Source organism: Chiloscyllium plagiosum, unplaced genomic scaffold (assembly GCF_037043375.1).
Source record: "Chiloscyllium plagiosum isolate Xiang-an unplaced genomic scaffold, Cpla_swu_hap1 HiC_scaffold_2, whole genome shotgun sequence".
Taxonomy (NCBI): domain Eukaryota; kingdom Metazoa; phylum Chordata; class Chondrichthyes; order Orectolobiformes; family Hemiscylliidae; genus Chiloscyllium; species Chiloscyllium plagiosum.
In genome coordinates, this window is record NW_028270140.1 from 121,443,345 (window position 1) to 121,456,916 (window position 13,572).

At 42.4% G+C, this 13,572-nt stretch overlaps 1 protein-coding gene across 1 annotated transcript; it reads left to right on the forward strand.

The window, feature by feature from the left end:
• Positions 1 to 2,931: 2,931 nt before the first annotated feature.
• Positions 2,932 to 10,625, forward strand: LOC122558546 (proteinase-activated receptor 1-like). Its single transcript, XM_043707259.2, has 2 exons — positions 2,932 to 3,452; positions 7,319 to 10,625. The coding sequence occupies exons 1-2, from the start codon at positions 3,386 to 3,388 to the stop codon at positions 8,536 to 8,538; spliced, it is 1,287 nt and encodes a 428-aa protein (XP_043563194.2). The 5' UTR covers positions 2,932 to 3,385; the 3' UTR covers positions 8,539 to 10,625.
• Positions 10,626 to 13,572: the final 2,947 nt, after the last annotated feature.

A 13,572-nucleotide genomic window follows, 5' to 3' on the forward strand; every position in this document is an offset into this window, starting at 1 on the left:
GGGCCTCTGATGATGAAATGTCAGTAAAATCCAGTTTGGCTGGAATTTCTTTGGGGGTGGCGTGGCCGTTGTCCTAACCTGCTCAATCTGATGTAATTGAGATGACTGGAACTGATCAGATGCTATCAAATTCCAGAATTCTCACTTACTGTACCCCTGGTGGCACCAGTGGTTACACTTGCAAATTGTTTCATCAGTGAAAGTGGATGTTGTAATTCAGATGGACATGGCAGCCAATTCCTACACAACTAAGTCCCATAAACCCGTTCTGAGCAAGGGTCACTGGATCTAAAACATTCACTCTAATTTCTCTCCACAGATGCTGCCAGACCTGCTGAGTTTTTACAGCAATTTCTGACTTTGGCTTTTTTTTCCCACTATAAACAGGAACTTGGATGTTTATTGAATCTAGTGATATTGGTTAAGGAATCATGGTTTTCCCATGGGATTAATGAGTAATATGGTTAGGAAGATAGCAGCGGATTTAAAGGCCGAAAGCAGCAACTAGGCAGCATCTCGTGGACAGAACCAAGCAATTACCTGCAGTGAAACAGAAACATAGGTGCCTGGAGAAACTCAGCACGCCTGGCAGCATCAGTGCACAGAGGAATCAGTGGGACTGGCAGTATCTGCCCACAGAGGAATCAGTGGGACTGGCAGTATCTACCCACAGAGGAATCAGCGGGACTGGCAGTATCTACCCACAGAGGAATCAGCGGGACTGGCAGTATCTACCCACAGAGGAATCAGCGGGACTGGCAGTATCTGCGGACAGAGGAATCAGCGGGACTGGCAGTATCTGCCCACAGAGAAATCAGTGGGACTGGCAGTATCTGCGGACAGAGGAATCAGAGGAGCTGGCAGTATCTGCGGACAGAGGAATCAGCGGGACTGGCAGTATCTACCCACAGAGGAATCAGTGGGACTGGCAGTATCTACCCACAGAGGAATCAGTGGGACTGGCAGTATCTAACCACAGAGGAATCAGCGGGACTGGCAGTATCTGCGGACAGAGGAATCAGCGGGACTGGCAGTATCTGCCCACAGAGGAATCAGCGGGACTGGCAGTATCTGCCCACAGAGGAATCAGCGGGACTGGCAGTATCTGCCCACAGAGGAATCAGCGGGACTGGCAGTATCTGCCCACAGAGGAATCAGCGGGACTGGCAGTATCTGCAGACAGAGGAATCAGCGGGACTGGCAGTATCTGCCCACAGAGGAATCAGCGGGACTGGCAGTATCTGCAGACAGAGGAATCAGCGGGACTGGCAGTATCTGCCCACAGAGGAATCAGCGGGACTGGCAGTATCTACCCACAGAGGAATCAGCGGGACTGGCAGTATCTGCAGACAGAGGAATCACTGGGACTGGCAGTATCTGCCCACAGAGGAATCAGCGGGACTGGCAGTATCTGCAGACAGAGGAATCAGCAGGACTGGCAGTATCTGCGGACAGAAGAATCTGCAGGACTGGCAGTATCTACCCACAGAGGAATCAGTGGGACTGGCAGTATCTGCAGACAGAGGAATCAGCGGGACTGGCAGTATCTGCCCACAGAGGAATCAGCGGGACTGGCAGTATCTACCCACAGAGGAATCAGCGGGACTGGCAGTATCTACCCACAGAGGAATCAGCGGGACTGGAAGTATCTACCCACAGAGGAATCAGTGGGACTGGCAGTATCTGCAGACAGAGGAATCAGCGGGACTGGCAGTATCTACCCACAGAGGAATCAGTGGGACTGGCAGTATCTACCCACAGAGGAATCAGTGGGACTGGCAGTATCTGCGGACAGAGGAATCAGCGGGACTGGCAGTATCTGCCCACAGAGGAATCAGTGGGACTGGCAGTATCTACCCACAGAGGAATCAGCGGGACTGGCAGTATCTACCCACAGAGGAATCAGCGGGACTGGCAGTATCTGCCCACAGAGAAATCAGCGGGACTGACAGTATCTGTCCACAGAGGAATCAGCGGGACTGGCATTATCTGCCCACAGAGGAATCAGCGGGACTGGCATTATCTGCGGACAGAGGAATCAGCAGGACTGGCAGTATCTGCGGACAGAGGAATCAGTGGGACTGGCAGTATCTACCAAGAGAGGAATCAGCGAGACTGGCAGTATCTGCGGACAGAGGAAAGAGAGGGACTGGCAGTATCTGCAGACAGAGGAATCAGTGGGACTGGCAGAATGTGCCCACAGAGGAATCAGTGGGACTGGCAGTATCTACCCACAGAGGAATCAGTGGGACTGGCAGTATCTACCCACAGAGGAATCAGTGGGACTGGCAGTATCTGCCCACAGAGGAATCAGCGGGACTGGCAGTATCTACCCACAGAGGAATCAGTGGGACTGGCAGTTTCTTCCCACAGAGGAATCAGCGGGACTAGCAGTATCTGCCCACAGAGGAATCAGCGGGACTGGCAGTATCTGCGGATAAACCTGCTGAGTTTCTTCCGCAATTTCTGTCTTTGCTTGTTTCAGATCCTCGGCACCAGCAGTTATTTGATTAATTTTAGCCTGTTCTGCCCGTCCTCGCTCTGTGCAGGGTTTGGGGATTTCCATAAAGATGCCACCCTTCTCCTTTCGATGTGCCTCCTCTCATCAGGCTGTGCAGGATCCCGTCCTCCCAGGGTATAAAGGTGAACGTGGAACCCGGGAATTCTCAGCTCTGTGCTGCTCCGTTCGGGGAGGAAAAGCCCGAGGCGTCTCTGTGCGGGACAAACATTCAACCGGATGGAAAAATTGTGGTTAGTTCTTGTCTGGATGGTTACAAACTGACAGGTGATTATCTGGGCTCTGAAAGGGGTGAGGCTGACTTTAATATGGGATCTGATTTGGGAAGGACACAAATCCTGACCGATCAGTTTCTGATGAAATGCTTCATGGAAATGGAGCAGAATTCCTTAAAAGATGTACCTGTCTTCTCCACACTGACACTGATTCATTTAAAGCAGGTCCACTTTGGGCATCTTGCAGTTTGAAAGTTGCAGGAATTAAAAAATATACACACACATATTTTAGTCTTGGTTACATTGCTTTGACTGGAAAGAGTTATTAGTTCTGTTAGAGGGGGAGGAGGAATCTGGGAGGTGGGATTCCTTTCAATCTGCCGGAAATAGCGGAGTTATGAAATCAAAGCGTGGTGGTGACAGAGGAACAGTGTGAGAGAAACCCCCCCATACACACAGACTTACAGAGCTAACAGCAGCTGGAACTCCACACCAGTCCACACTGAAAGCAAAAAGATTTTTAAAAAGGAGTCACCTCGACTGGTTCCTCATCAGTTGGTCTGGAGATTCTCGCTCGGAGGGAGCAGTAACGGTACTAATCTAAAGCCAGGCTCCGGATTGTACAGAGAACCACAGCAACTTCCACTCGGATATGGGCTGGACAGTTCAGCTTGTGTTGGGGGTCGCCCTGGTCTCCACCATCTCAGCTCTCAACACTGGTAAGAAATCTTATTACTTTAAATCCATGCACAGTAAAGTGTTTAAAACAAACGTAAATTGATTCAATAGAATCAGCAGCCATAGAATCAGGCAAGCACTGAAACAGACCCCTTCCGTCCCAACTCGTCCATGCTGGCTAGGTTTCCTGAACGGAACGAGTCCCATTTGCCTGCGTTTAGCCCAGATCCCTTTAAACCTTTCCTATCCGTGTACCTGTCCAAATGCCTTTTACATGTTCTAATTGTACTCGCTCCTATCTCTGGCAGCTCCTTCCACATACTCACCACTCTGTGTGAAAAAGTAGCCCCTTCGATCTCTTTTTAATTTTTTTCCCCTTTCACCTTAAAGCAATGCCTTCTGGTTTTGGGACCCCACTGCCCTGGGGGAAAAGACCTTGGCTATTCACCTTGTCTACGTCTCTCTTGGTTTTATAAACCGCTATAAATTTGTGGAAAATAGCACGGTATTGGTGGAGTTAATTCATAATAATCGAATTCCTGGGTGTTCTGAACTAGTCACAGAAAATGTTGGCGAAACTCATCAGGTCTGGTTGCATTGAAACCCGTTTTCAATCCAATTTTCACCCCTTTTCTCTGTTGCTGCTTTCACGGATGCTGTCAGACCCATTTCCAGCACTTGCTTTTTCTTGTTAAATTTCAGATGTTCAGCATCCGCAATATTCTGCCGAGATTTTTTTTTTAAAAAATCGTGGTTGTGGTGTCGGTGTAAAAGAGAAATGATGGGAATTAGGATGTTTATCACTAGTCTGTGGCCGTTTTTGTTCTGTTTGTGAAAACTGCGCAACTCCTGCTGGGGAAACAGAGCGGGCAGCCCTGGTCTGGCTGTCTGCCCACTGTCTGCTTTACTGTCCCCCCCACGCCTCCCCCGCATTTATTTAGTCTACTCTCCGACCCTTTGGAAAACTTTAGGATGGGAGAGTGGGGGTGGGTGGGTAGGTATTTGTGCAGCTCATGGGTTCAGTGATGTGCCTCACAGCTCAGCTCAGTGAGAGACCAAGAGACAAAAGCCAAGATGAACTCAGTGTCTGAGTTTGCTGGGGGAGGGGGTGAGGTGGAATTCATGTGCAGCGTCTTGGGTTTGTTTCTCATTCTTGCTGGTCATCGATCCGCACTACTGTGTTGGCGGCAATTATACTGTGCTGCTTCATCTCGTTTGAGCACTTTTGTCTCGAAAGCAGATTGCTGTTACAGGGCTACTGACCTGCAAGCGTCCCTGAAAGAGGCAGCTGTTTTCTTTTTAAAAGGCAGTTGTTTTGTAAATAGGCGGTTGTTTTGTGTGTGTGGAGAGACGTAATGGTGTTTGCGTGCTTTGTGTTTGACTCACTGCTCTCCAGGCAAGAGACTGACCGTAAAAACCAAAAAGGGCTGCGGATGCTGTAAAACAGGAACAACAGAAGTTGCTGGAAAAGCTCAGCAGGTCTGGCAGCATCCGTGCAGAAAACATCAAGAGTTAACGTTTCAGGTCCGGCGACCCTTCCTCAGAGACTGACCGTGAAGCGTTCTGAGCGATAGGAGACTTTGTAAACACTAGAGGTGACATTCATCAAAATCTGTCACTGAAAGAACTGTGCTCCCCTTTCAAAATAAAACTGCGGCCCTTCTGGATTATGAGCAAGGCCAGTCCGTAAACAACAGACATTCCCTCTCCCCCCCCCCCCCCCGCGCTATGAACACGAAGTATTTCGACATAAAAGGCTCTGCAGTGCTTTCGAAACAAATTCATTAACCTGTTATGAAACGTCAAACTTTATTTCTGTCCACCAGAAGTAACTCAACTTTGTACTTTGAACATAGGTGGGACTGTTTGGATTCCACTTACATCAATCTTCACGCTCTGATTATTTAATCCCTGTTCGAAGAACCTGGTATTATCAACTGAAGGTGCAATGATGTACTGATCATAATTATGACTAATGCATTATCCATACAGAATAACTATAATCTTTTCAAGGATTTTACAGACTTTCTGGAGAGAGACTTTTCCGTAATACTGCTTATTTCAGCATTTCATGGTTAGAACACAATGTAATGCCAAGTGAGATTTCCAGAAAAAAACAAAATCTCATGTCCATTATGTTATGTGTTAAGGTTGTGGTGGAAACTCAAGGATTAAAGCAAACATATAAAGATTAGAGGGGGACAGGAGAATCGAGAAATAAAGAAGTAGACTCAATTCCTCACCTGCCCATTCCTCCCCTTCCACAACAGACTTTGTTGCCCACCTCTCTCATCCAGACTCAATCCATCTCTATCCTATCCACAAACCGAACCCCCATTCCCCAGCCACCAGACCTAAGGATAAACTCTCCTACCGAGACCCTGAACCTGCCCTCTATTCTACCACTGATTCTAATATCTCCCACACACCTCAATGTACCTGACACATGGCATCGCCTACCTAGCCGCCTTGCCAACTGGTTTCCTAGCCAATTGCCTTTCTGACCTGGCACTATACTTAACCAGTATTGTAACCCCCTAACCATCTAGCACTCTCTCTTCCTGGCACCCTAACCTCACAGTGATCTTATGTACTTACTGTTTGACCGTATCTGTGGTTCTGGACGTTTACATTTTAGAATCTAGCAGCTGATTGCTGTGAAAAGAGGTGGTAGTTTGTCTTCCTCAAACAGCTCGGCACTAGATGGAAGTACAGCTCCGTGTTTTTGAAGGAGCCCTGATTGGAATCTGCTATCTGAAATACAGAGTGCTCCTCTTCATCTAAAAGGTGGGGAAGGGTACCAATTTATGTGAGATGGTCACTCCATAGAAAATCTGGACCAAGAGGACTTCAGCCACTTTTAAGTCCTTGAAACCTTTAAAATGCTGTACACTATTAAGAACCAGTAGTGTTCAATGTACATTGAGTGCATAGAATCTGGCCCCTGAGACTACCATACCAGCATACTGAATCGCTTTCTTAACTAAATAACTATTGAAGTTACTTTGCAAACAAGTTTTTAAACATGTGTTTCAGCTAAAAGTAATATTTGTTGGATGACAATTTCCTTGGTTAGTAAGTATTTGACATCTCACCAGATAATGCACTTGAAATTCCAAGAGAAGATGAGAATTTTATCAAAATTAATTGCACTTTGCTGAAAGCAGAAGCCAAAAGATACCCGGAACAAAGCAGTTGCTTTCAAAGAAGATCATAATCTAAAGCAAGGAAGAATCAGATTATATATTTGGGAAAAGGAGAAGGATGGATAATGGTGATCTTGCATTACAAAAATATAATTAAAAATTAACAATCTGGAGAGTACCAAGTGAGAATTTAAAAATCATTGCGCTTTATTATCTGTAATTAGTGAATTCATATTTAAATTACACCTCAAAATTAACTTGTTCTGAAACCAGATTCTGGATTAGTGGTGCTGGAAGAGCACAGCAGTTCAGGCTGCCTTAAAATTCTACATCCTGTTGGGGCCTATCACACCTTTGTAGACAGTATATATTTTGTTCTATTCCCCATACCACTGAGGGAATACAAACAGCAATTCAATCTCTTTTAGAAATGACTGCAGAGTCTGCTGGCTACCATTGTTGCAGGCGGGGGCTTCCATGTCCTGAAAATCCTCTATGCTCCAAAATGTCTTCATCCCATTGCTCTTTTGGTAATTGTAGGATGCAAGAATGTAAAGTGTATAATGGTCCAATATAACACTATATCTGCTTCTAGCTGCTCCCTTGCTCTAGAAAAGTAAGTACTGTTCCCTATAAGATGACATTTTCAATGACTCCCAAAAATGACAATATACAGAATCTGATGTAAATGCAATCAAATGTTTTCACTGTTGATAAATATATGAAAATGTTTATTTCATCCCTTGATTGCTCTTTTTCAGGCAAATCATCACAAAATCAAGTGCGTCCCAGAACCTTTGCAGCTGTTTGGACTCATAAACCTTTGGAAGTTTTTGATCTTGATGGAAAAATTGAAGGCGAAGGTTCAGGCCTGTATGATGGAAGTGGATTCACTGATGGATCTGGATTTGGATCACATGAAAATAAACCCACCATCCCTGTCAAAATCCATGAAGAACACCACATGCAACATGTAGCCATCTCAAATACAGCAGAACAATACTTAACTAGTCAATGGATGACTGCATTTATTCCTTCAGTTTACACCATTGTTTTTGCATTGGGATTGCTTCTCAACTGTATGGCAATCTTAATGATTCATTTCAGGATGAAATGTAAAAAGCCGGCTGTAATTTACATGATGAATTTGGCAGCAGCAGATCTGTTATTTCTGCTGATGCTGCCTCTAAAAATTGCTTACCATTTTTCTGGCAATAACTGGGGATTTGGCTCTTTCCTCTGCCGATTGGTTACTGGTGGATTTTATGCGTATATGTACTGTTCAGTGCTGCTGATGATGTGCATAAGTATTGACCGATTTCTCGCTGTAGTCTATCCAATACGATCTGCTACCTGGAGGACCTGGGGGCGTACAGTTGTAATTTGCCTTGTGATGTGGCTTGTAGCTATTGGTGGTGTCCTCCCTCTTTTCCTTACTGAGCAAACAGTGTATGTCACTGAGCTGGGCATTACAACCTGCCATGATGTGCTACCCCTCTCCACCTTACAGAGCTACTCTGTCTACTATTTTCCCACTTTGTGTTTTCTGCTGTTTGTAATTCCCCTGCTTGTGACTTCAGTCTGCTATATATGTATTATCTCAACCCTTCATTCAGCAAATGTTGCAAGCAAGTGCAAGAAAACACGTGCTATCTGTTTGGCTGTGATTGTGCTTTCTGTCTTTATTGTCTGTTTTGCACCATCTAACATTATTTTGCTTATACACTATCTTCATTTTTATTATGCACCAAGTGATGCTCTCTATTTTGCTTACATGCTGTGTGTGTGCATTGGCAGTGTTAGCTGCTGCCTTGATCCTTTGATTTATTATTATGGCTCATCTCTGTTCCAAATGCATTTTCAGAATCTTTTGTGCTCTAGGTATGTCACTGAATCTGAGAATAGTGAAACAGATTCTAAGAGCTGTAAAACAGGAACCTCCAGTTTCAATGATACTTCCTACAAAAAATTAATAGCCTAAATTGATTTTTTTTGTCTTTTTTTTATTTTAGACATGTACAATTCACTGCAATTTGGCCTTATTATGTGACAGTATCTTCTAACTTTGTGACTTCATTGGATCCCATTTCTCGATGTCATTTTTTTCTATTGGACATTTAATTAAGAGCTTTTTTTTCCAGTTATATTTCACATTGTATATTTTCTCTGTCAAATAGTTTGAGAACTTATTTGTTGCTGGAATTCCATTACAGTTCGGTGTAATTGATTGATAAACACCTTAATCCTCGAGTTTCTCTGCATTGCAAAAATAATCAATGGGATTAAAATAAACAGTCGCTATTCTTAGCTTGTTGAATTATTCTTTTCGGTTTAATATTGCTGGGTAATCTTTAGTTATATTCTTGTTTCCCATCTGGGTGATACGTTTTACAAAAAACCCCTCTGATCAAAATAAAATTGCTACCAGGATTTGTCTGTGGTAAGGATGGCGAACTGTTAGTATTCACCATCATCATTCCACTGAAACTGACAACAACTTTGCGAGTTTCGACACCAGAAGAACAGGCTGGAAACAAGATGTCCTGTCCTTGAGTCTTTACTTCTCCACAGGATGAGCTAGAGGCCCCAACAAACATAAGATCTCTCTAACCATGTCAGTCTTGCCAAAACTAAAACCCAGGAAAGTTGCATCATGTTGAATGAAGTGCTACTGAGTTTTTAGCAGTGTAACAATTTCTAGTTATTGTTAAACACTCTGGCTAGCTCTGAAAAGCTAATTCTATGTTTGTGGAATAGTTAAAAATTCCACATATTTTTATAAGCATTAAAAAAGTGAAAGTTTGATTATTTTTACTTCTATTATAATAGTCATGCAATTGTTTCACATACATTAAGAGATGACATTTAAAGTTCATTTTCAGTGCTTTCAGCTTCCTGATTTGCTGGTTGTGAACACAACAAAATTATTTGATTGCCTTCGTACATGATGTCTTCATGACTGCTGAATGCCAAGAGATCTCCTTAGTTTTGTATGAGATTTAAACTCTCGTGGGTTAAAAGGAAATTCCCACTTCTAAGATTATTTTATCTTTGTGGGCAGTTTTCTTTAGGGTCAGCAGTGAACACCCTTACTTCTCTGCTGCACAAGATTCAGGGTAGTACTGTACTTGTTCATCCAGTATCTCAAAAAGCTACCAAAACAGTATAATGAAAAAACCAGTGACAGAATCAAACTTAATCTATCCCTCAGACATAAATGAACTTGTAATTCTAACATCTTTTTTGATTGCTTAGCTTGTTAAAAACATTATTTTAGCTCCCATTGTATCTGCCAACATTTCAAAAATAAGTACAGTGAACTTAATATTTGGATAATTTAATTAAGTGGAAGGAAAAACAAGCTCCACATTAAATTTGGCATCAAAATGAAAATAGTGGCTTATAATTCAGTAAATGTAGTTCTCTGATGTTAACCATTTATCTTGTTGGAAATATAAAAGCCAATTGTATGGATGTGAATTGTGGAATTGTGCATTTATTCTCTTATTTGTTTCAGATGTTTATGACCAAGTGGTAACTACATTTCAGAAAGTAATTAATTAGCTGCAAAGCACTGAGGTTATGAAAAGCACTATGTAAATGTAGATTTTTTGTGTGTTACAAGATATTTGGTCCTTTTTATTATTGCCAGAGTTGGCCCTTTCAATATGTAAAAATATAAAGTGTAATTTTAAGTTCTTTAAAGGTAATATTTACATAATCATACTCAATGAGATGAATCTGTGAATATTCATTAATTTTACAACTGTTATTTACAGAAGCTCTTCAACCAAATAGTGAGTAGTAATGATTAGAAATGTTACAATACTATTACTCTCCAGTCCAGATCAAGCACCCATTCTATCAATCTGTTACAAAAATGGGTTCAAGCTAATTTGTGCATTAATATGAAATAACTTTCTAGTTGAAAAGACTATATGTTATTGAATGCTACTAGTAATGTGAGAGAAAGAATCTTCCTGAAATGTGTATGTTTGTATATAATGTTACAACATTGTTCTCTATTTTTATGTATTACTGCAGAATAATAAAGTTTCATTTATTAGATATCTTGCATTGATTACCTTATGGTTAGTTTATAAAGTATGTAATCAGACTATGTTTAAACATATATTTTGTCTAAAACTGCATGGAAATGAAGAAAACTAACACTTACATTCTAAAATAAAAGTTTATAAATCTAATTTGGTAAAGTTCAAAGCTACTTTATTGACTTATATCTTACAGTTTGAACATTTGCCAGTACAGGTTATTCTGTTATAACATGTGTTTCGTCAATACAAATGCACTGTAACATAATTGACAAAATGGGAACGCTGTTTCTACAGTGCAAACTTTTAAAACATCTGTTGGCTGTAACGCGATTACACTTTAAGTGCTGTTTCTAAAACACAACTTTTTAATAACATGGGATTTCCCAAGAACACAACCATCACATTATAGAAAAACTAACTGTACTTCCAACTTGTCTCCCATAAGAAGATGCAGAGGTGAATGTGAGCTCAGTAGTGCCCACATTTTTGGGTGCCATGTCTCCCCTTAAGGATGTGAAATTCACTAGAAATGCATGTTACCATCCAGCAGGATGCACTGCTGGTAGGTCATGACACCAATCAATGTGCAATGCTGAATGTTACATCTGCGCTGCTACTTGCCAGCCTGTGCCCTCTCTTAAACTCTCAGAGCAGAACACAACATTAAATGCCATAAAGGACTCCTCGCCCACTGGGTAAAGTAGTTACTTCCAGACTCAGGATTGAATATGGCTCGAAGAAGGAGCAGAGGACAGCCCACAAGTTTCTATCTCTACCACACTTTCAATGACTAGAAGGTGCCCACTAATGCCTGGATGAAAAAACAAAATGATCTTTCGGTATTTCTAATCAACCTGTTCAGAGATGTTATTACACACTTCTGTTCCTACCTGTTCTGTTGGTCAACCTATGCAAAGATGTTATTGCACATCTCTGAAGCAGACGGACCTGGCTCCGATGTAGGGACACTACCACTGTCTCCCTAACTCTTCATTTTTCCTTCTTCACAATATTATCATATCCCAATGGATTGCATGCTGCAAATCTGTAGCTCATTTCTAATCAATCTATTCACACATGTTGTTACATACCTCTCTCATCAATCCTTATACAATCATTCTAAATCTAAACCACCCAGGCATTGAGTTCTCTGCTAATGGTAAGTGAGAAGTATATCTTCACCTATCTTCTTGGTCTTCCTTCACTGCGTTTACGGGTCATTTTTGGAAAGCAAAATTAGATTATTGGTGAGGGCAGAAGACAAAGCAAGAATTGTATAGCTACAGGAACTGCAACCTTTAAACCAGAAGAGATTCTGGAAGGAGCAAGAGGATTAGAGTCATAGAGATTTACAGCGTGGAAACAGACTCTTCAGTCCAACCCGTCCATGCCAACCAGGTATCCTAATCTAATCTAGTCCCATTTGCCAGCACTTGGCCCATATCCCTCTAAACCCTTCTTTGATTAGATAGTCTAATATTCTCATCTTCACAGCCTTTGAAACAGCTTTACCTTTTATGGTCGACACCACCTTGTCCATGAGATTAAAGACTGCAGACATGCCTTGCTCACTCCTATTCCTGATGCCTCCACTTGTTTCCTTTCAATGCATCACTTCATGTCATGCAGTCTGTTTGGATGATGCCGAGAATGGTTGAATAAATGACATGTGCACACTTTTCAATGTGGATGGATTTCATAAATGGAATTGTGCCAAGTGTGTGAGGGTCAAATGCAGTGTCCGAAGGCCAGATATGGGGGCTCTGATTTTCAGAGGTTGTTGGTATGTGTAGTGTCAGCTGTAGCACTTTGGGCCTTTGAGTCCCTGGTTCACATTCCACTCCATAGCTTGAGTGCATTAAAATCAACCCTCCAATGTAGCACCGAGGGCAATCTTTCAGATGAAATTTTAAACTGTTACTCTATGTAGATGGAAAGCTCTAATGACTCTATTTTGAACAAGCACAGAGGAATTATCCCAAGTCCCAACAGAAATTGCTGGAGAAACTTTGCAGATCTGGCAGCATTGGTGAAGAGAAAACAGAGTTAACATTTCGAGGCTGGTCAGCCTTCTAAAGTACTTTCTGTTTTTGTTTCAGATTTCCAACATCTGCAGTATTTTATTTGGCTGGGTGTCTGGTTTTCAATGCTAACAGTATGGGCCCAGTACCCACCAGCTGTGGTTACCATAAAGGACTCTTTCTCAACTATTCCCTGAGGCATGGTAACCCTTAGGTTAAACCACCACCAACTGTTTCTCTCTCTCTAATGAGAGAGAGGAGCCCTATGGTCTGATAGGACTATGATTAGATTACAGGCCCTTCGGCCCAACAAGTCCACACCAACCCTCTGAACAGAAACCCACCCAGACCCATTTCCCTCTGACTAAAGCACCTAACACTATGGACAATTTAGAATGGCCGATTCACCTGACCTGCACATCTTTGTGACTGTGGGAGGAAACCGGAGCAGACACGGGGAGAATGTGCAAACTCCACACAGTCGCCCAAGGCTGGAATCGAACCTGCGACCATGGTGCTGTGAGGCAGCAGTACTAACCCTGAGCCACCATGACTATGGTGAACTTTGACCTCACCTTTATTTATCCCCCATGTCCTGACTAAAATTTATCATCCAATCATCATCACAAAAACAGTTTACCTGGTTATTATCATAATTGCTGATTATGCAAGGTTGCTATATGCAAAACTCACTGTCACATTTCCTACGTTACAACAGTACAAGAATGCAAGCTAGGGTTAAGTACAGCAGGATTAGTTTTCACTACTTCTGTCCACTGTTACAGGCTAATTACTGCTTGAAGCCACAATTGAGAACTGGGTGAAGGTGAAGACCAATACACTATGAGCCATTTCAAAAAAAACAGTGCGCCCACATGCAAGAGTTATTATTGATTCCTTACACTCGGCCTTTAACCAGCGTATTAAATTCAGCCCAGA

What these genes read in the sequence shown, in the direction of transcription:
- LOC122558546 (XM_043707259.2), top strand. Translation starts at nt 3,386, where the DNA reads ATGGGCTGGACAGTTCAGCTTGTGTTGGGGGTCGCCCTGGTCTCCACC. An exon ending in CATCTCAGCTCTCAACACTG is followed by an intron (nt 3,453 to 7,318) that starts GTAAGAAATCTT and finishes GCTCTTTTTCAG; the next exon opens with GCAAATCATCACAAAATCAA.